The 22,097-nt window shown below is 46.8% G+C and overlaps 1 protein-coding gene across 1 annotated transcript; it reads right to left on the bottom strand.

Annotated features, from left to right (window-relative positions):
* Positions 1-218: 218 nt before the first annotated feature.
* Positions 219-21,871, bottom strand: LOC119405661 (solute carrier organic anion transporter family member 4A1-like). Its single transcript, XM_037672502.2, has 11 exons — positions 21,839-21,871; positions 21,091-21,443; positions 19,141-19,337; positions 18,451-18,550; positions 16,951-17,225; positions 14,762-14,851; positions 11,586-11,778; positions 5,806-5,947; positions 4,280-4,458; positions 3,068-3,132; positions 219-688 (listed from the first exon to the last, which is right to left on the bottom strand). The coding sequence occupies exons 1-11, from the start codon at positions 21,869-21,871 to the stop codon at positions 459-461; spliced, it is 1,857 nt and encodes a 618-aa protein (XP_037528430.2). The 3' UTR covers positions 219-458.
* Positions 21,872-22,097: the final 226 nt, after the last annotated feature.

Below are 22,097 nucleotides of genomic sequence, written 5' to 3'. Positions count from 1 at the left end.
TAGGTGTCGGCGTCGGTGGTCAGACGTTGCCCCTCCTAATGGGGACGCCTACGCACGCCTATGGCGCTAGGAGTTTTCGCGGACATAGAAGAAACGAATTTTGTTTTCGCCTGGCCTATAAAGCTTTGCTGTCAGTAGAAATGTTGCAGCTGCATTCAGAAAGCCACACACAATCGCTTTGGATGCATGGGCACGTATAAGCAAATAAGTAATAAAAAAAGATCACCGGGTTTCTTATTCATCGCTTTAAATTTCTTTCTTGAAGCTGTATGAACAATCGAGTAATAATTAGTAGCTGCAAGTAATCTAAATGAGTTTTTGTATACTACTAATAATGTGTGTTTTACAGCGGTAATTGCAACTGTTCCCACTCAGTAGGTAGATGTTTATATGCGCGCAGTAAACGTGAACGGCGTTGATCCGCAGCTATATCGGCAGTTTTTTAGCGGAAGCTGCGTTCACGACGTCGGCGACGTGGGCGGCTGGTAAGAGAGGCTGGCGCACGCGAACAGAGCCACCGACATGGTCTTCAGCAGCACCAGCAGAGTGGCCATGTTGCGGCTCAGCGCTGCGTTGTTGTAAATGGCGCAGTTGCCAGAATCGTTCGTCTCGCCGTTGAAGACGGACGACCAGATCTCGCAGGCCATGTCCACGGTCTTCCCGAAGATTAGTGGCGCCGGGATGGTGCCTGCGTTTGTTGGAGAGGTTAGGTCTTTTCTGTTTAAGATTTACAGTGCAATCCACTTATAGTGAATCTTCATGTGAACGAAATTGAAGGGACCTCAGGAAAGAGTTTCTTAGAGTGAAAGGTCGCAAGCTGAAGGAACCATCAAGTGTTCAAACAAACTTTCAGCAATTCTTTTTTTCATAACGGCCATTTGCGTGTGAATTTATGCTTATATGGGATCGTGGAAAGTTGGGCGAGTTGGTACGAGTTCATTCTGGTCAAAACTGCGCAATGGGACGGGACACGAATAAAGGCAAGATACTGCGAAAAATACAAGTATATATTGCTGCACTTGTGCTCTCTAGACTGCGGTGGTCACGCATTGGGTTACTGTGTCTAGGCTCTCACGAACCTTCTCTGGAACAACACACTGCTGGGTAGAAAATGACTTCAGTTCCTTCAAAGCGCGTCAGCGCTTCTACGGATAACATCCAGTTTTTCGCCCAGACACATATGCTTCTCGTGATAACGACCACTTCGTTGTAGGGCTATGGCTGCAGCTATAGCTGCGGCTATGATTCTGGCTGGCTTCGAAAATATGTAGGCGCCCAATTGAGTTCAAGGCTAATTGGGGCCCACGTTTCGTGTTCTGCTGACCAACCGCCGTTGTGAACGTAAAATTGTGGCCTGCGTGATTAACTCCTGCGGAACGCCGTTGGCGAAGCTGATCGAGAGGGCCACGGAAAGAACTATGCTGCAAAAAAGTGAGGTTCTACTTGTTAAATTGATCAACATGACCTAGGAGGCTTTGCGTGGTGTCACGGAAGATTTTTGTAAAGCTAAAATGCGGCATTCACTGAATTTGGTTCAAATGAAGTGAGTTCGCACTGGGGTCAATGGCATTTCTTCGGGTGAGTTAAAAAAAGAATCGTACAACTGAATGTGTCATTTAAGTGACGTTCGCTCAAGTGTTATTTTACTGTACAACGATAGTGACAAAACCATATATTTCGATCGTTCTAACCGGTCATCGTTATATCTGGACCGGCAAAAAACATCGGAAAGAACATACCCACACTTTGCCCCGTGCTGGCCTAGTTACCCACCAACAATAAGTGAATCGGGTCGAACAATGCATTTCATGCTAACGAACACTGAACACTTCAGTAATGGTTACATATGCAGCTGTAAAATTATTGAAACATTCTGACAAAGGTCGGAAATTTTCAAAGAAGTCTGAATGACTGAAGCCCTCTCTAGAACTGGAGATCGATTAAATTGTCGACTGCGAATGCCCATATTTTTTTTTCAGAAGCATTGAAGGTCGAGAGCTTGCCAGAAATCCGGATAAATTTGCTGCTTCCCTTCTAGAGATATTGCCTTGCGCTTAGTGCGCGCCATCTTTCACGAACGCACATATGAGCGGAAACTCGTCTTAGAATCCGTTGCCAGGCGCTGTGTGGCTGCGGCCTAGCAAGATCATTTAGGCTGCACATACCTATTGTAAAAAAGTCAGCGCAAACAAGACGGAACGCAAGAAAGGAATGACACAGTACAAGCGCTGTCTAACAACTGAAGTTTTAATGAAACGGAAAGAGAACACGACGAAAACCAACGTAAGCCTGCGCAGAAAATTTAGGTGACGTCAAAGAAATGGTCCTTACTGTGTCCTTCCTTTCTTGTGTCTTGTTTGCACTGACTTTTTTACAATATGCATAAGTTCCAACTCGCCCACCTCCCTACCTTACTGCACATGCCTGTATACCCGCCAATTGTTTCGTCTCCGTGGGCAAAAAAAAACGGCTTCGTGCTCGGACGCTCCATTTCAAGTGTGCAGATTCTAAATTTAATAGACGTTCTGGACGCCGCTCCTCGTATGCGCTCAGCCTAACTGAGGAAGTTACAGAGTCATCAGCCGTTTCAAGGATGCAGATTTGAAATTTATTATACGTTCTTCTCCAGAGCCCGCTCTACATGTTCAACAGCAATCGCTTCAACCCACAGACCTTTGAATGTCTCCTGGACGAAGGCGAGATAGACGAAGACGAGGTCGAGATGCTAAAATACATCGACGACTTGGATTACCCAAAGCAATGCCTCGTGGCTATGAATGCGTCGAGTACGATGAAATATGCATGGCCGGTCTGCAGAACCAGACGCACTTTTTGGCTATCACTTCCGGTGAAGGTCAGACGCCAATCTCACTTCTGTACGATTCTAATGCGGAATACCGTTCAAGCGACGTCACAATAGGTGATCGTTCTGTGTGGCGTTTAGAACTTCAATGTCCAACCACCTTCACAGCGTGGATTGGAGCGATCATTTTTGACGCTTAATTGACGACCCAAAAGCGTTTAACTTGACGACCCACAAAGAAAAGCGAACACCAAGACCACATACCCAAGAACCGGATGCACGCCCACTGTACTCCTAAAGCGAACGACTTCTGCTTGGCTGTGACACATCTGCGCAAAGAAATGGCGTCGAGAATGAAACACTTTGCATCAACGCAGTTCCATTATGAAAGCGGCTCAAAGAAGGCAGCTGTTTAGTAAAGTCAAGCGCCTCGACCACCTCTTCCAAGTTAAATCGTACAGCATTTTGACACTGCCCAACACGTTTGCCAGTAAAGCAGTCAATCCCATCTTTGACCAACCTGCGCGCCAAGACGTATACCTACTGAACCCATGCCAATTCGATTAACTTTCTACGCTGCATATCGTGGGCAGCAAATATTCAAAATAGCAGCAAATATCAAGATGCGTGTAATGTTTTTCCATGCTATCTCTGTACGCGTGCACTCCTGTTACGGCGTTCGCCTTTTCTTGTCCATTTCTTATGCCCTCTATAACGCGGCTATCCTACCAGTCTTCCGATATCACGTCAGCGAAGAGCTGCAATGCTTTGTTTTTCTGATGCGTCTCTATCAGGGGCGTAGCCAGAAGATTTTTTTCGGGGGGGGGGGGGATTCAACTATACTTTATGTATGTTCGTGCGTGCGTTTGTATGTGTGCCTGTATATATACGCAAGCAAAACTGAAAAATTTCGGGGGGGGGGGTTGAACCCCCCCAACCCCCCCCCCCTTGGCTACGCCCCTGGTCTCAATATTGCATATAGCAGACGCTCGAAACGGTCCGACTGCGTCACGTCAAACAAAGTGGTTGCTGGGGCTAGTTAATGAAACATCTCCGAGTGTATGCAGTGCCCAGACTACATTAACGAAACAAGAAGACGCAAGCACCATTTTATCACGTCACCCTATCTTGTAGTGGGTGTATGCGCGTAGCGCTGTACATCCTTGAAGGCGATATCGGTATACTGAACATGGTAAGCCAAGAACGAACGAGTGAGTGCAATCACTGTGAACACCACAATATTCTGCTCCCGATTGCGAACGCATTCAGAGTTTCAGTCAGACGACGTGGCAGCTCACCAACTGATATTTGCCGTTTCATTGCGTATTGATGGCATATATATACATAATAATACTGTGTGAATTTCAACTCCGACTTGCGCGCAGTGATGCGCGTGTCACGTTATCCTAATGTATCAGCGAGCATAATGTTTCCCGATTCACGCAACAGCAAGACCTTAGGTGAAGGGTTACCAACCTGATGGTGACGCTGATGCCAGGCGCACTGATGAAGAACGTGCTGAAGAGGCAGAAGAAGGTGGCCGCCATGTAGATGAAGTACGCAGAGCACTCCTGCGTGCAGCGCACCCGTTCGGCCTCCACTACGTCGTTGTCGCTGTCTCCCTCCAAGGCTATGCAGTCGCACTCAGTGTACAACTGCAGGTGAGGGTTAACATCTTGAAACTTGCCGCCACAATGACAGCGAATATAAATAACCAGCGCGCTACAAAAGTGTACAAAGGAAGGGAGTGTCGTGTTATCGTTCCTTTGGTGTCCTGTCGAGCAGTAGAAGCCTCAAAATACGGGAAAGTTAGTATGAGTTCATAACCGCATTGTCGTCTAGCTGGAGTCGTATCAGCGCTTGCGTAGTGTCCAAGCGCTCCTTTGTCCTCCTTTTAAGTGCGCTGTGTGCTTATTATAGCCATGAAGCGATACGACCTTGCAAAATTTTAATTCATATTCACTAAAATAGAAAGGGCGTTAATGCATCAGGGTTATTTCCGGATTATGAAATTATAGCAACGGCGTGCTTTAGTTAATACCGCCCTAACCGCCCTCGTCTGACGCCGACATGTACCAGATCGCACCCTCTATACCACCGCTGCAATGGCGAACACTTAGCTCATCGAGGCGTTGCCACCAACTTCCCTGGGACACTGAGGCTTAGTAGCAATAGTGCCAAACTGAAGTAAACAAAAGATTTAATGCAGATGGTGTTATCTATGATTAAAAGAAACGTAATGAGAATAATGAAGCGTTGCAGGGTTTCGCGTACATCATTATTTGACGAAGCAGCAGGCGTGGCAGGCTGTTTTATTGGATTGTCAGTTTTATCGCGATAGCCTTAAAGAGCTCGTTTGTCAGGAATTCCGGTGTCGACGTCTTTGGCTGTGAGCGAAAAATCAGGGTTATCCGTGAGTGAAAATTCGAGGTAGATGCACTTTAAGAAATATTAAAAAATCTTGGGTTCGAATGCGTCCTGCGATTGAAACCTGCCACCTCTCGCTCCGTGGCGCGAGGCGTTTAGCCGCTCGGCCATCGCGCATAGGCCTAACGGCGTATGCGTTAGCTCGGCGTATGCTTTAGCTAAATAGCTCGCCGTACTAACGGTGAGCTATTTATATACACCATTTACCGCAAGTGGTACGCACATCTCTGAGCTACTTCAGCGTGGCAGAGGCTTTACTATCACCGCTCGAGAGGGCAAAAAGGGCCCACGGGGGCGCTATTAAACGGCATCGCCTCGTCATTTTTTGACGCGCCGCATGCATGCATGCTTGCATATCGATTCCATATGTACGGTTAGGTAGTTTTGTTAGAGGCACCAAATGGAAGTCTCTCTTATTTTGCCTTTGTGTTTGCGCGCCTTTTCTTCTCTTGTGATGAATTTATATTTTCCTTCTCTTTCATAATCCCTGAAGACGGCAGAACATAATGGTCGTACACTGGGGTATGCGCCCCGCGCGTGTGACAGCCATGCGTGCTTAAGGCTAAAGCACTGACCGTGGTTCCGGCCACAGGGTCCTGGGTCTCGTTGCGGCAGCCGGCTAGGCACGGCGACATGTACATCTTCAAGTCCCGACCGCAGATTGGATTGAAGCTGAGCGGGCACGCGCAGCTGCTGCTGCACTTGGACGTGAGTACACTGTCACAAAATGAAGGATATGTCAAGCGTTACGGCGTGAGCAGCCGCCGCTACGACTGTGCAATCAAATATAACACCAGGGCCAACTCTGTAGCTCACCGATCATGTGGATGCATTGGCAATAATATTTACTGTATACATCGTTTTGTGCGTTTATCATTCTTGCTTCTTCAAAAATTCATCCGGCACCTATTACGCTCTGGCATCCTATAGGTTCCCAAGTATATGTGCCTTACTGAGCACGGTAAAGGAGGTAACCACTTCGCGCACGCCTTCTGATTTGTGATCGTTTCATTTAAAATACAGCTGTTTCTTTTACAAGTGAAAAGTTCAGCTTTCAGCCAAGAAGGGTGTAGTTTATAAAGGAACTAGGCCCTGCCAATCTTCCCATGCGGACGCGCTATTTTTGCCGCCGTCTTACCCAGCAGGGCCGAAGTATCGTCCAAAAAGTTTTGTTACAAACTGCTGTAGGAAGTTTCGTATGCACCTGTTGAAAGCACTCAAACCTTGGTCCCAAGAAACATTTCGGGACTCTCTTCTTTAAGCCTAGCTGGGATGAAAAACAAACCGTAAAGCACAACAAAAGTGCAATTTTATACGGCAGTACTTATGTGTATGCTGTTGACACGCTGCGATTGATTACTGTTGACTCTTGGCGAACGAATTTATGTGTAGCCGTGCTGCCACAGCTTGCACACACCTATGCCAGCCCCGTCTCCGGGGTAATAACCGGAAAATCACACGGGTGTCTATATGCAAACAAATATGGCAGCTTTGCGCTAGTGGTGCCAAGCCTGAAGAAATGGCGCCGTTGGGTGGCCGTCTTTGTTTCTCGTTATTTTTTACAGCGCCAGTTGTTATGAGATCATGACAACAGCCGTTTATGGCGCTGTAGTGGTCGGCCGCCGCAGCCGATGTACGTAACCGCTTTCATGCGAAATAAGAAAAAAAAGACGAAATGAGAAAAAATATCTAGGATGGAACGGCATTCGAAACTGAGCTCTCTGCGTTGCAACCCAGTATTCTACCACGTAATCATGCCGGTGTTTGAAACTCCTTCACAACAAGACCCTATAGAGGTTTCATATCGGGAAGGAACGAAGTTAACATATGTGGCGTTTTTTCTATAGTTTTTTTTATAAAAGGGCCAAGTGCACTTTTACTGAAACTGAAAAAAACGCACTTTTTTTGCGCATTTAGTAGCCATTGTTCTTATCATTTCCATATGAAACACACTGTTTTCAAATTTTCCTGTAGCGCCAGCCCATGCAGCTCCCGCCACGAGCAGGCGGGAGCGCATCAAGGCACGCAGACGCATGGAGTGGCGCGCATGCAAACACGAAGCAGCGAAGTTGCGTGTATGCTGGCCAACGCTTGACGCTGCTCACGGTGCCCGCCATCGATGCGGAAGCTACGGACCTAGCTTCTAAGTCTGAAGCACGCCACCCGTGTTCTCGCGTGAACTTCATAAAAACTGGTATCCTAAACAAAATGAAGCTGGGCTGTTCATCTTCAACAACATTTCACTATTTAAAGAAGGACTGGTGGTATGTAAACTCCACTAATCAAATGCAATCTTGGGTGGATTTTGTAAGTTACTCTGTATCTATAATGAAATCTGTACTCCTCATAAACTATAAGGCGCACTGATTTTATTTATTTATTTATTTATTTATTTATTTATTTATTTATTTATTTATTTATTTATTTATTTATTTATTTATTAACACGCAGTACCAGAGAACTTACAGCAGAGTGGTTACAATATGCAATAAAATGCATCGTTCACACTCTGCCCTTCGTTTTCAGTCATGCTGTTCCACTGAGTTAGCTTACATTTTTGTCGTGGCAGGGTACCTACAGTATTCTGCAACCATAATCAGTACACTTTGAGATGTAATAAGGTTTTTTTAGGTAAGTTTCCTTGTTATTTCCAGTTTATTACAGTAAGTTGCATATAAAAATTTTAATCTGTGCCTGTTACGACGGGTAGGAAGGGATTTCTATCTAAGCTCAGCCTTCCTCGTAGTGCAGTTCTCACTCCTTCCAAACCACACCAATACCAACCTGGCAGCCCGGTTTTTAAGTCGCTCGGGAGCTTAAATGAGCGTTACTTCAGCGGGGTCTCACACGACAGAGCGATACTTCAAAATTGATAAACACAGGCAACATGTGCCATAAGTATTAAATTAGCACGCGAACATCGCAGATTTCTTTCAGTGGCCTTGCTTTTTCAAAATGTTCATTGTTCGATAATTCAGTAACTCTAATCATAGTACCGCTTCTGTTCTATTTCGCTACAAATCTGGCTATACAATTAAGTGGAGTGGCTACTTTGGCTACTTGAGTTCTGGCTCCTTTTCAAATCCACCCAACGGCAACCCTGTTCGTCATCAGCAACAGCATCAACAAAGTGCACATAATGCCTTACATATGTGTAGCGGGTATATCGATTCTCCGCAGAATGACGAATAATGGCGCAGTGGGTGCTTTCCAACTTCACAAAAATTAGGACGATTCGTACCTTGCATATCTACTCGTATTAGTAGTCCCAAGAGAGCTTACAACGGGCTCTAGAAATGCCGCTCTTCCAGCTTCCACTCTGACTGTGCCGCAGGCCTTCTTTCTTCTCTCGCATTTTCTTTCTTTCTCGTATCTCTTTTAAATGCGAAGCATTTCTTAGCGAACCTCCGATACTTAGAGCGTTTCTATCTACGTATGTCTATCTAGCCGCCCACGTCTGGGTGATCTCATGCCTTAACTTGGTCTAGACCAAAATTGACGTGGGAGGGTAAGAGGATTTGACGAATATGACTGTCGGGTCATGTCATAAATAACGTAAAAATCCTGTCGCGTATGCCGTCATACCATTTCCTCCAGACAAGTGTGGCACATGCCCGTTTACCACGGGCCGCGGCGTACGGGTATGCGCCACAGGTGATTGGCAGTTTATATCTACCCAGGAACGGCGAGGACAGATAATTTAAATGAGAGAGTGTGAAGAAAAACCGTCATCGGCAGCGTTGACCGACGAATGGAAAGAATTAAAATCAGGATCCCAGCAGGAATCGAACCCACGTATTCTGCGTGGCAATCAGGTATTCTACCACAGAGCCACGCCGTCTAGACATTGCTTTGGAAGAACACCCTATATATGCCGGCGTAATATCGGTGCAACGCCAATTGTGGACCTGGTGCGGGCTATCTAATTTGATAAAGCAATAAACACTAAATATGTACTGCCACGAAACAGGCGTTATGTCAGGATAACGTCTGTGGTTCCAGTGTTGGCTCCGTTTTATCTAAGTCTATAAACGCTACATTCGGCAAGCTACATTCAAGCGTTCTCGACCCCGGAGGAATACGCTAACGAAAGTTACAATGATATTGGCATGCTTGCACCATAACCTGCACTTAGTTTCGACAATACTGATGTATGTGCTCTAACGTGAGGGCTGACGTTACGTCGCATCATAAGTTCCCCTTCAAACGCCAGTGTTGTCGACGTGACTGGTAAGCCCACGATGTGCACACAGCTACTACACTTACAAAAAGACGTCGATCCACCTCATGACGCTTGGCTCAAAGCCATAAAATACAGCATACAAGTACTCGCCGACTGCTTCGCATGAAACCGATTCCTTCAACGCGTGGGATCTGATCTCTATATTTTATTTCGTTCTTTCAATTTCTTTCTTTCTCTCTTTATCTCTGTCTTTCTCTTCCTAGCCCTTTATGTCATTTTTTTCTGTTTTTCCCTTTCTCTCTTTTTCTAGTTTCTCCTTATATAAATTCTCCCTTTCTTTATCTTTCTGTCTTCTCTATCGCTTTTTCGCATTTGTTTCTTTTGTCTATTTCACTCTTTTTGTGTGTCTTTCCCGGTCGTTCTATCTATCTCTTTCTCTCTCTCACTCCCCTTTTCTTTATTTATTTCTTTCTGTTGCTTTCTAGCTGTCAGTTTTTTCTCTATTTTTCGTGCCTGTTTCTTTCTCTTTCTCTGTCTTTCTATATGTTTATTCCCTTTACTTCGCTCTCTTTCTCTGTTTCTTTCTAATCTCTTTTTCTGTCTATGAAGGAAAGAAGATGACTCTTAAGGGCTCGTTTTTCTTTGTAGACACAATATTAATGAAAACCAACAGACAATAACGCCAAGGAAAGTATAGGGGGTGTTATCTGTAGTATTTAGAATATAAATGTGAAGAAAGTAAAGTGGACGAAAAGATAACTTGCCGCCGGCAGGGACCGAACCTGCGACCTTCGAATAACGCGTCCGATGCTCTACCACTGAGCTACGGCGGCGGTCATCCTCCCGTCCACTTTATGGGGTATATATGTGCATTTAAACCTTGGAGTGTTAGTCAGCGCCAATCGCAGCCATGGCGGCGAGTGTGGAACACTCTTGTTCTGCCTTTCTGGCGTCACGTAGCACGTGATCTTTTTACGAGCTGGCAGCTGACCAATAATCCCTCGCATACTACCTGAAGGCATCAAGTCTGCTAGAACGAGACCCTTGCTATCAATGAAGGAAAGAAGATGACTCTTAAGGGCTCGTTTTTCTTTGTTAGACACAATATTAATGAAAACCAACAGACAATAACGCCAAGGAAAGTATAGGGGGTGTTATCTGTAGTATTTAGAATATAAATGTGAAGAAAGTAAAGTGGACGAAAAGATAACTTGCCGCCTGCAGGGACCGAACCTGCGACCTTCGAATAACGCGTCCGATGCTCTACCACTGAGCTACGGCGGCGGTCATCCTCCCGTCCACATATGGGGTATATACGTGCATTTAAACCTTGGAGTGTTAGTCAGCGTCAATCGCAGCCATGGCGGCGAGTGTGGAACACTCTTGTTCTGCCTTTCTGGCGTCACGTAGCACGTGATCTTTTTACGAGCTGGCAGCTGACCAATAATCCCTCGCATACTACCTGAAGGCATCAAGTCTGCCAGAACGAGACCCTTGCTATCAATGAAGGAAAGAAGATGACTTTTAAGGGCTCGTTTTTCTTTGTTAGACACAATATTAATGAAAACCAACAGGCAATAACGCCAAGGAAAGTATAGGGGGTGTTATCTGTAGTATTTAGAATATAAATGTGAAGAAAGTAAAGTGGACGAAAAGATAACTTGCCGCCGGCAGGGACCGAACCTGCGACCTTCGCATAACGCGTCCGATGCTCTACCACTGAGCTACGGCGGCGGTCATTTTTTCTCTCTCTCCCTTTCACGTGTTTCACGTGCTCCACTTCGCCGAGCAGAGTTTTCGTTCAACGCTCGCAGCTGCTGTTCTCGGTAGTGGGGCCTGCCCAATTCCTGTGGCGCATACCCACCTGAGCAAATTTGAACGACGGAGCACAACTCACCGATAGCACGAAAAGCTTCCGCTTCGCTGTTAAAACAGCGAATAGGTAAGTTGCGAAGTAACCGTACAAGAAGAATCACTTCAGGGAGGCACATAACGTTACTCCGTTAATGACCACGGCTCCCTTCGGAAAATCATAGCTAGAACCCGTATTTGCTTACGCAGTTTACGCTTCCGTGAATGTTTCGCCCTCCTGTTCTCTCGTGCCCTCTGTTAGGTGCGCTACATCCTAATATTACGCTTGAAAAGTCCAATTTATAAATGTGAAGCACTCACATCTTGCTTTCTCTGTCGACTCCCTCGAAGTTTATGTCCGGGCAGGAGCTGAGCAGCGCGAAGAACACGAACCAGTTGAACACGGAGACTGCGATGCACATACGGATGATGCTGGCGCAGCTCAGGTTCAGCTTTGAGACCACGTAGCCGCCCAGAAAGCAGCCCAAACACGCGCTGGGAATCCCGATCATGCCTGCGAACGTCGTTACGTCACTCCTGTAGATTGCATTTATCGACTGCACAGGAGGTCATATAATAAAAGGGCCCAGCAACACCTTTTGAGCATGGTTAGAAAACGCTGCCGATCGGTATAGTCGAGGCTCCTGAGAACATTTGAGTCACACTTACAATTATTTTCAAATTGGGCTAGGCGTCGCTTGATTTTCACTCGAGAAATGATGCCATATTACAAAATGACCGCGTAGTAAACACAACATCCACGGCCATTGCCTTATTTGAGCATTCTCAGCTGCACAGTTACCGCGGCCACAGCGCGTCGCCACGACGTGCCGCTGAACTCAAAAGTGCAATAATCACACACAGTATGAAAATACACCAGCGCGTTCGCGATCCCGCTGAACGTAAGCCCTGCGTTGAAAGAAGAAATATAGAAAAAGCGCTCAAGGTGATGACGCGCGCTGACGCACACTGGGTGGTGACGCGCGCTGACGCACACTGGGAACGCGCGCTGACTTTCCATCTTGTCACACCTGCCTATGCAGCTTTCAGTGCCCTTGCTGGGACGAAAAGAAAGGGAAAGCGCCTGAAGCGTGCGAGAAATGCCCGTAACTCCTCTCGTACTCGCCGCATTTTAAAAGCTTTCGCGGGAATTGATTCATGAGACAATTAAACCATTTAATGAAGTCATTCGTTGATGACTTGTAAAAGTGCTGCAGGGCCGCTTTCAGCACACACATTTGTGAAAAATATTATAGCGCTTATTGTAACGCTGTATTTACTTGATATTTTATGGGCCTGGTTGAGTGTAACACATTGAACTGCTTCTCGACTAGTTTCGAGGACAAAATATGCAATATTTGCTCCCTGCATTGGCGAAGCTGCCTGCTGTCGCATTCGGATAGGCCACATAGCGTTGTCACTTGTTCGATAGGAGCGAGCAACACGCGGAAACAATTCTCGAATAACCGCATTCTGCAACTGTCGGCAGACGGTGACAAAAGTTTATATTAACGTCGTCTTTGCAGTAGCTATCTTCGCCATGTCGAATATCAATTTTTTTTTATTCTCAGAAACTGGGCAATCGCACTAATTGCTACGGTAAACAACTGCAGCCTCACTCACTGCCGCCATCTAAAAGGGGTTTCTTAACTACAAAGCGGCACTTCCATGACCCTGGCGTTAGATACATCCCCTATAGCTTTAGGATTAAAGCTCACAGGGTCTCTTAAGGATTTACTCACGATGACTCGAAGGCGACAGCCATCTTCTTTTTCTTGTCAGTCGACGTTTTCATCCTGCCCCGTCACCCTTCGAACGCTTTCTGCACTTTACGTGGTTTTGCCTTGACTCCGTTATCGGACCACATTTGAGCAAGCTACGATCTCATTTTATGACGTCATCATGTGACGTTACGTCACATGACATCTCGTGTGCCCATTATGACGTCCGAACGACGTCGCAAGTTTGGAAAACCTGTCACGTCGCCGTGACTTCATATGGTGAAGTCGTCACGCTATGATGACATTTTTTCATCACTCGTCCTCGACGCCACGGAAGGCCGACGCCGACGGTCAAATTTCGCGTTTGATGAGGCATCTAAGGGTGTCGCCTTAATACACCTTACACTTCTTTACAGGAGGGAGTGAAGGTACTGCAAATTATAGAAAAAAAAGTTGTTCGGCTCCGTACAAGGCCATCATACGTTCGACACTTCGGTAACATTCGAAGGTATTCATTAGAAACGGTTTTTGAACGAATATTTCGAGATTGTGACAAACAAACACGTCGGAAGCATCGAAAAATTTAAGGAGAAAGCTTTAGATGCCTCACAACGCGAAAACTGACCGTCAGCGTCCCACGCGTTTACGGCGTCGGAGTCAAGTAGCGTCACGGACGACTGATGCAAAAAATCGTCATCACGTGATGGCGTCAGGGATCGACAAAACGTGTGACATTATTATGGCACCATCATGGCGTCACTGTGACGTCACGTGACATAACGTCGCATGATGACGTCAACGCAAGACATCCTACCTTGGTCAAAGGAGGGTCGATCACGGAGGCAGTACAAAACAAGGCGAGACTTAGAATAACAGAGAGCTGAGCTAGTTGGTAAGTATTCATTCTAAAAAGACAGGGCGTGCCCTGTCTTGTACACACCCACTGCACAAACAGCAGTGGATGTGCACAAAGAAAGCTGAAAACGAAGGAAGTTAAACAAGCAAACCACAAGTGTTGAGAAATGGCAACACTAATTACTCAAAGTATAGACTCTCTAAATATCGTACGATTGCATTCAGTCACATATTATTCTGGTAGACATGCCATTCTGCTATGTAAGTTGATTGAAGTAGGTCGGGAAATGCGTTTTTAGTATCGTGAAGGTGCTTGATGGTAAGGCAAATCTGGAAGAAACACCGATGCCTCGCGGGAACATAGACATCACATCACTTTGATAACACCGCTGTGACTGACGTGCCCATTTTTGGCTTCCTGGTTTTAAGATGAAAGTTCAGGGGAATATGAGTATCGCAGAGATGAAAAAAAGACAGTCCTTTAAAACAGAAAGTCGTTGCAGTCTCTAGCACCATTGCCTGCTAGGGAATATTTTAGATGTGAAGCAACTTGTAGCGGAGTTCAATCCAATGGTGGTGGTGCTGGTGGTGTGCGGCGTGACCACCCTTACTGCGCATGCGCAAACCCTCTTCACTTCCCCTCTCCCCATCTCCTATCCCCTCCCCCTATCCACTTCCTCTCCCCCCTCCCTCTCTCCCATTCCCTTTCCCCTCCCCTCTCATCTCCTTCTCTCCCCTCCCGCTCTCCACTTCCCATCTCCCCTCTCCCCCCTCACCACTCCCCCTCTGAAACGCGGGCTCTACATGCCGAAACACTGCTCCGCATCGCCTCATGGTCCCCTTTAGCGGGAGATGGTGTGATTTTTTTTCGGTGTTAGGTAAAGCAACTCGATTGACAGCAGAGCCGCCGATTTCACTCACCAAACAGCAGTGCCGCGTTAGCCGAGGTCATGCCGAACTCGGATTCAAACAGCTTTGCGGCGAAGTTCGAGTAGCCCGAGCCGATCATCGCTGCGCAAGAAAAATGTAACAGCATTGTGACTTCTGAACGTTGAAATGCAGACCAACGATATTACGAAAATCTGTAAAAGTCCTAGTGTCACCCGAGAGGTGAAGCATTGATAGTAACATAATGACTGTAACTATGGAACTTAAAAATAATCATTTTGGTGGCCTTGTGCAGTTCACTGAACATTGGAGTGCTAATGCGCTGCCGCTCTCTCTGCTGCCCTTAGATCTCACAGCGAAGGATCACATCGAGTTCGCACTTTATTCGGGCCACCACACCGACGCCGATGGCACATTGCCATGCGCTTCTTTTGCCATTCCTACGCAAATGGTCCGCTACGCGCATAACCACTGCTTTGTGAAAACCGCGCTCGAATGTCTGGGATCCTTCTAGATTATTTTAGAATGTTCTGGCAGACTTGAGTGCGCAAACGCGAACAGTTCAGTTTATTCTCGAACTAACGCGGGCACCAGCGATAAGGCTCGAATGGTCGATGCCGTTTGTATCAATGCCGACGCGCCTTACCGCAGATAAGATCATCGACGGTGGACGCATTGTTCGCCGTTATCAGTGTACGGTGCTTGTACTTTGACTTTTCCTTTCCCGGGCACAGGTTCGAAACCCGCCGACTGTTGCCTTCTTAAGCGTCACGACCACGTGACCATATCTTGGCTTGTGGTGTATGTATAATAAATTTCACAACAATACCAACTGCCTCGGCAGTCCTAACAACATTCACCGCCAAAGTTGTAGCGACTTCACAGCAGACATAATTATGATGACGCTAACATGAATTTTGCTGGCCGAAAAGTTTAGGAACTCATATTCGATCTCTGCCAGAAAGCCACCTGTTTTATTTAAACATCAAAAGGATAATACTCTAATATTAAGAAAGAGTTTGGTTTTTATAACTTGTGTACTTATCATACGTTGATATTTACTCAGATGAGACTTCTGCAGGTGCTAGGTGCACGCGATTTCGATTAGGGAATTCTCCTTACGGCACCTTCTCCGGGCAACCTGATACTGCGCGCAAAATTTATAATTAGTTATTCTTCTCGTTTGAACATAAGACCTTTTTTTTAGAAAAGTTCTTAGTCTCCAAGTACGCATACTCTTTCAAAGCTACTAACCTTAAATATTTCACATCGCCCTGTAATTTATAGACTACGTATGTGGCAGGCCACAATAGAAAAGTGAAGCTGTTTTGAAGAATTCCGCAAACTTATTTCCATAGGTAGCGAACCAAGACAAATCATGAGAAGAAAGCGTCTATGAACACGTCAAAGATTAATTAATAAACATGACGCAAGTATCGTAAGCTCATAAGAACGCCCACTCTTCCTATATTAGAAATCGCCGAGCAGCAATTGACGCTGGCGCCAGCGTTTCGGAAAGGGCACTCGACGATGCCGACGGCGAGTGCTCGCATGGAGCGTCCCTATCACTGACTGCGCAGTGAATGGTGCCTGCTCACCAATCGTAATATGGAACACACAGACACGTTCTACGCGCTTCTAAGTGACTAGTCTTCTTCATTGCAGCGAGTACTGCATTCCATACATAGCTATCAACGCAGTGGAGGCTAGCGAGCCTTCTTCCAGCAGATATGTGTTCGCACAAGGGAATCGCTCATTCTTGTTTCGCACCCACACTGTGATTTCTTTCGCGCTTTTAAGCGAAGTACGTTTTCTGGCTTAGAGAGAAACAGCTCTGTTATGCGGCTGTAAATAAGTTGTTCTATATGTCTTAAGGCGCATTCGCAATTGGGCTCGAAGGGGGCGAAAGCGGCAAAACTCGCCAGAAATCCGCTCGTTTCGCCGCTGTCGGAAAAGCACTCGGCGCGACCGATGCGAAAAAATTGTTCTGAGACCAATTTTTCCGCCACCAGATAGGGGAACGCTTTACCACTCCACGGGAAGCCGCACTTTGGCTGCGTTAGCATATAAACCACGTGATGTAAACATCCGGTCGCAAATTAAAAATGGCGGCCAAGGCGTCAGCGGTGGTTCGCATCGGCCCAATCGCAAATTGCAGTGTGCTGCAGGACAAAACTAACAGCGACCTAGAGAATCAGGCTGCTTCACTGAACTAGACTTACTCTCGATAGTGGCCGCCAGGCTGATGAACAGGAACGTGCGGTTTGTCAGCAGGTAACGCACGGCCTTGGGCATGTCGGCGAGTCGCACCTGCACCGAGTCACCCCTGAGCGCTCGCGCGTCCACTTCGAGCGGCTTCTGGACAGCCACCGCACCCGGTAGTCTCTTGGGAAATCCGAATATGGGCCCGCACAGAATCAGGGCCAGGGTGCCGGTAACCACGAAGCCTATCCACCAGGCGCCGACCCACACGGTGCTGGACGGCGACAGGCCGATGCTGCACACGCCACAACAGCGAGTGTAGTTGTAGAAATGAGACGTCGGTGATTGTTGCCGCCATGGTATCCTTGCAGTTATGGCACTACGTTGCAAAACACGAGGTCACTCGTATTCGCGGCAATGGTGACTGCATTTAGGTGAAAGCGACAAGCCAGACAACCTGGGCACGTTGATTTAGATGCACCTAAAAGAGCCCCAGGGGGTCAAAATTAACCTGGAGTCCCGCACTGCATCGTATTGTTGTTTAAACGGTTGCGTTCCGGACACTCCGAGCGGACTAAACTCCGTCAGAAAGGCACAAGATAAAATATACTTTTAATTGACCTGAACTTGGAACCGCGCTGCCTTCAGTTCAGAGCGTCCTCGCCTATTGCGCTTTCCTTTCTTCTCAACTCTTTGACCCATCATTTAACGTACAAGTAAACAACACCGCGCAATCGCGTCGCGATTTTGGCGCGTAAAATTGCAGGGTTCAAATTAACTTTGATTACTTGACACGCACCGGTGTTGATCGAGTAACGTCAAGGCATCGGCATCCTTGAAGTATTTATGATATCGCCCAGTGCCGAGGTTCGTGGGCATCCACGCATAGCTTAAGCTAGAGACAGACACATCCCTCAAGAGAATGGTATTCATGTTTTCCAGTCGCGATTCCGATTCGCACGAGCCAGCTTGGTATTAACGAAGAATTTTAGTACAACGAGAAATGCTTGCGTTAGCGCTGGCGTGTCGCGCACGCTAAGTCTCTGCAGAACTCCATTAATATATATGCCTCCTTTGGATAATAATGAAAAAGACTGTATCGTACGAATCGGGATCGCGTCTCCAAAACATGAACAGCAGTTTCATGAGGGATGTGTCTGTCTCGAGCTTAGGTCATGCGTGGATGCAGTCTTTTTCATTATTATTAACACAAGACACACATTCTAATAGCGCCCTGCAAAGGCAGCTTGCGCAACACTAACTCAAGCATTCCTCGTTGTACTAAAATTGATCGTTAATACCTTATTATTAGACGGCGCTGGCAACAGTCGGTCTACGCTCGTTTGATGAAAAGCGATAATGAGGAGGCTGTACCTGTTTGTGGCCTTTCATATTCACCACTTCATAAATGGCGAAATATTATACAGCACTACGTTCGCGTTTCAATCGACAAGCCCATTTCGTTCTATCTGAATATACAATTAAGTATCTCACAGTCAGTTTCATATCCCGATATTCACCTCGCGGCGTCTACGCTGATGTCAGTGTACGTTTTCAGAAACGTGCCTCCCAGAATGAAGCCGATCGCTGGCCCCATGATGGCTGCGGTGTAGTAGATGCCTGCGAGTGAAGAAAAGAAATGGCAGTAGTGAGGCCCAATTATAAAGAACCGCCTTATAATTGGGCTGCATTATCAAATACGAAATAACGTATCAATTAATTTATTATTATAAGCACAACATGCGATAAGAGGTCGCTGTGTATTTCTTGAACTAAGCTGTGGGACCATGCTCAAATATCAGGTCTCTGCTAACCCGTGCTATAGTATGTGAAAGCAAATTGGCAAGCGATAATCAAGCGCTCTGAGTGGTCATGTACCTCATATGCCATCATGACCTGCTGCGCGGAAACACTGATTTCAGGCCATCGCTGTGAGAGGATCAGAAAGAAACATGCTAGAAAAGCTCGAGCGCGAATTACACAGGCTGCGGGTACTTTTGATGACGAAAAGGCCAGGTGCTCGGAGTTTGTATACTATATCAAATGTCCTCTTCGCTTTAAGAGCTTTATTTCCCACGAATATCACTAAGAAATGATTTTCCTTTGCGTTTCAAGTTAAGGGTCTCAGCTTACTCTATCCCGGCTTGTAGTCGATCTTAACTACACAGGCGACTTAACCAGCAGATGGAACTCTGCTCCACCAGTCGTACCAATGTACCAGCTGGACTTCTGGGCTGACAGGTTGTCATCCATGTAGGCCACTGAAAGCGTGTAGAAAGGTACCGTGGAGCAGCCGTGCACAAAGTTGGCGAGCATGAAGATGAAGCGGTAGTTTCGAAGGGAGCCGCTGGGTTCGTACGTTGGTCCACTGACGTACGGGCATAGGTCTTTCAGAGGTCGGCTAAACCTGCGTTAACCCAACGACGTATTAAAGAGAATTGTAATTCCAAGTGCTTCATTGTACACTAAAAGGTGATTACATGATTGTCCATTGCAACGTTGGCTGTCACACAATGCCATCAAGCTTAAACACCATCCTGTCACATAAGTTATAGCCGTTTTCGTGGCCTAAAAATAGCGACCTCGTACGTTATGAAATTTTGGCTACCCTTGCCGCAATTAGAAACACAAGTTTCTACAGGTGATTCCAGGGATTGAAGAAGCTATGGATTGTAAATATCCTTGTATTTTCTACCAAGTGTGGGTAAAGCCAACCATTTATGTCGCGACCCCCAACAACGTGCAAAGTCCCGAAGACCATCGGAATTGCAGAGAATCTTCGGGCACATTATAAGGTAAAAAATGAATTGTTATTTTGAATACTGCTGGTTGTATGCTGAAATGCTGCAACACTGCAGAAGCAATTGCCATATAGGCCTGACTAACTTTGTACACAAATAGGAGCTAACCTCACCGCCTCGTTAGGCGATTTTAGTTGTTATTTTCGTAAGCTGTAGTCCACGTTCCGGCAACGTATGTCATTACTGAATAATCAATGAATTGTCATTGCCAGTGCACTTCGTTGCACTGGCAAGTTGATCAACTTGCAAAGCGATCAACTGCGATCAACTTGCAAAGCAAGTTGATCGCAGGGCCCTCAAAGACGCGCAGAGAGAGTTGCAATTATAACCGGTATATCTAAGACTCTTTGAATATTGTTTCTATGATTGTAGCAAACATTGGTTAAACACTCTCGCTACTCACTGTTACACGGTGTTTTTGAACTAAACGATCACTCCGACTGTAATAAAAAAGTTGGTTTTGATTGGATATAGACGAATAACTTGACTTTGCACAGGAAAGCAGATGTCCTATTTTTACCATGTGCACTAACAAAGGTTGGTTACTATATACCGCATTGGTAAATATAAACGTGTTCCTGCGAACACTTGTTCACATTTCATAAGCATTCTATTCCGAATGTTTGTGTATTCAACTTAGCTCTGCCGAACGGCAGGCTGGAAACGAGCACGCATCCATGCTACCACGGTATGTACCCTGCAGATGCAATTCTCACTCCCACAGTTGCCCGGCTACTTCACCCAGGCTGGGGTGAACAACGCCCGCTCAGATACTTTCACACATTTTCAAGTCGAAAGCCTTAGTTTCCATCAAATGCGAAAATTGACCGTCGGCGTCCCGCGTCTGCGGCGTCAAGACGAGTGATGCCAAAAAAATCGTCATCACGTGAAGAATAACTGCGACGTCACGCAACGTGGCATCACCCGATGCGTCATCATATGACATCGTCGCCTGGTCATAGGCGGACCGATCATGAAGGCAGTGCAAAACCAGGTGAGTTGCAGGAAGCTCGCAATGGTTCCCATCCTGGAGGCAGTGAAAAACACTTCAGGTACAGAAAGGGTGCCGGGTAGGATCAATACACTGACTGATAAAAAAAAGAAGGTGGCTTTCGCCTTCGAGTCATTTGAGGCGAACGCATACGGAGCCCTGTGTGTTTTTATGTCACCGCCTTTCGAGATGAGTGCCCGTCCACGACTGAACGCTGGCTCTAAGTGCTTCACTGATAGATTAGTTATCCGCTTGTCCGCGGTATTGCGAATTGTACCATTGCCTCCGGCATTGAAAGTGTACCTTATACCATTTCACTAGCGCTCGAGTAGATGGTGTATCCAGTTATTCGCTGCCACTGATCTCACTTGTACTGCGGGGCCACGAAGTGCGGCAGGCTGTAGATGAATGAGCCGAGGCCCATGCATGCGACCCCGATGGCCATGATCCGCGGCTTTTTCATCTCGCTGCCGAAGAAGGTCACGGGCGCCATAAGGAGGAGCGAGCCGACGTTGTACATGGCCACAATGAGTCCCGTCTCGACGCTGCGCAGGTGGAAGCGGCGTTCGAGCGTGGGCAGCGACACGTTGATGAAGCCGCTGATCACCATGCCCTGAGCGAAGGCGGCCATGCTGAAGCACACCAGCACCCACTGAGGCCTCGCGAACCGCTGCGCCACCGACGGCGAGAAGCCGAACCAGCCGCATCGTGTGTCCTCGTCCTACGCATAGCAATGCGGTAGTAATAATTGTTAGGGTTTAACGTCCCAAAACCATGATTTGATTATGAGGGACGCCTTAGGGGGGGGGGGGGGGGAGGGCTCCGAAAATTTCGACCACCTGGGGTTCTTTAACTTGCACCTAAGTACACCGGCCTCAAACGTTTTCGCCTCCATTTATAAGGCCGCCGTGGTGGCTGGGATTCGATCCCGCTACCCTCAGGTCAGCAGTCGAGCACCCTAACCACTAGAGCACGATGGCAGGTAGCATTGGTAGCACCAGCTTGTCATCTCCTGACAGCCTGTAGATGGTAACAATTTAACGCAAAATTTAGGAGCCCTTCCCTTATCTAGAAAAAGCGTAACAAAGAAATGAAAGAGAGAAAGCATTTGCGCACCCTTATGCTCTCAGATCCCTCCTGCTTATTCATAGTCGTGCTGTTCTTGGTGCTATTGCTGACGTCTCACTGGTCTGAGCAGGCCGACTGATGATGATGATGATGATGATCCTCTACTCATGGCTCACACCCACTCTGGGGGATTGGCCAAGAATTGTAGATATGAAGATTTAAAACTACTGTCTCGTCTTCGTCTTCTTCATCGACGAGCCATGGTTCCAGGACCCTGGTGGCAAGTACTTGCCTGAAGCGCTGGCGT

Source organism: Rhipicephalus sanguineus, chromosome 9 (genome assembly GCF_013339695.2).
Source record: "Rhipicephalus sanguineus isolate Rsan-2018 chromosome 9, BIME_Rsan_1.4, whole genome shotgun sequence".
Taxonomy (NCBI): Eukaryota; Metazoa; Arthropoda; class Arachnida; order Ixodida; family Ixodidae; genus Rhipicephalus; species Rhipicephalus sanguineus.
The sequence above is the reverse complement of the archived record's forward strand: the minus strand, read 5'-3'. Positions and strand labels throughout refer to the sequence as shown.

Coding starts and splice junctions, on each gene's coding strand:
- LOC119405661 (XM_037672502.2), bottom strand. CDS start 21,871: ATGAATAAGCAGGAGGGATCTGAGAGCATAAGG. Junction 17,226..18,450: donor ATCAGCGTAGACGCCGCGAG/GTGAATATCGGG, acceptor TGGCGTGTGCAG/CATCGGCCTGTCGCCGTCCA. Junction 14,852..16,950: donor CCTGGCGGCCACTATCGAGA/GTAAGTCTAGTT, acceptor TTTCTTGCGCAG/CGATGATCGGCTCGGGCTAC.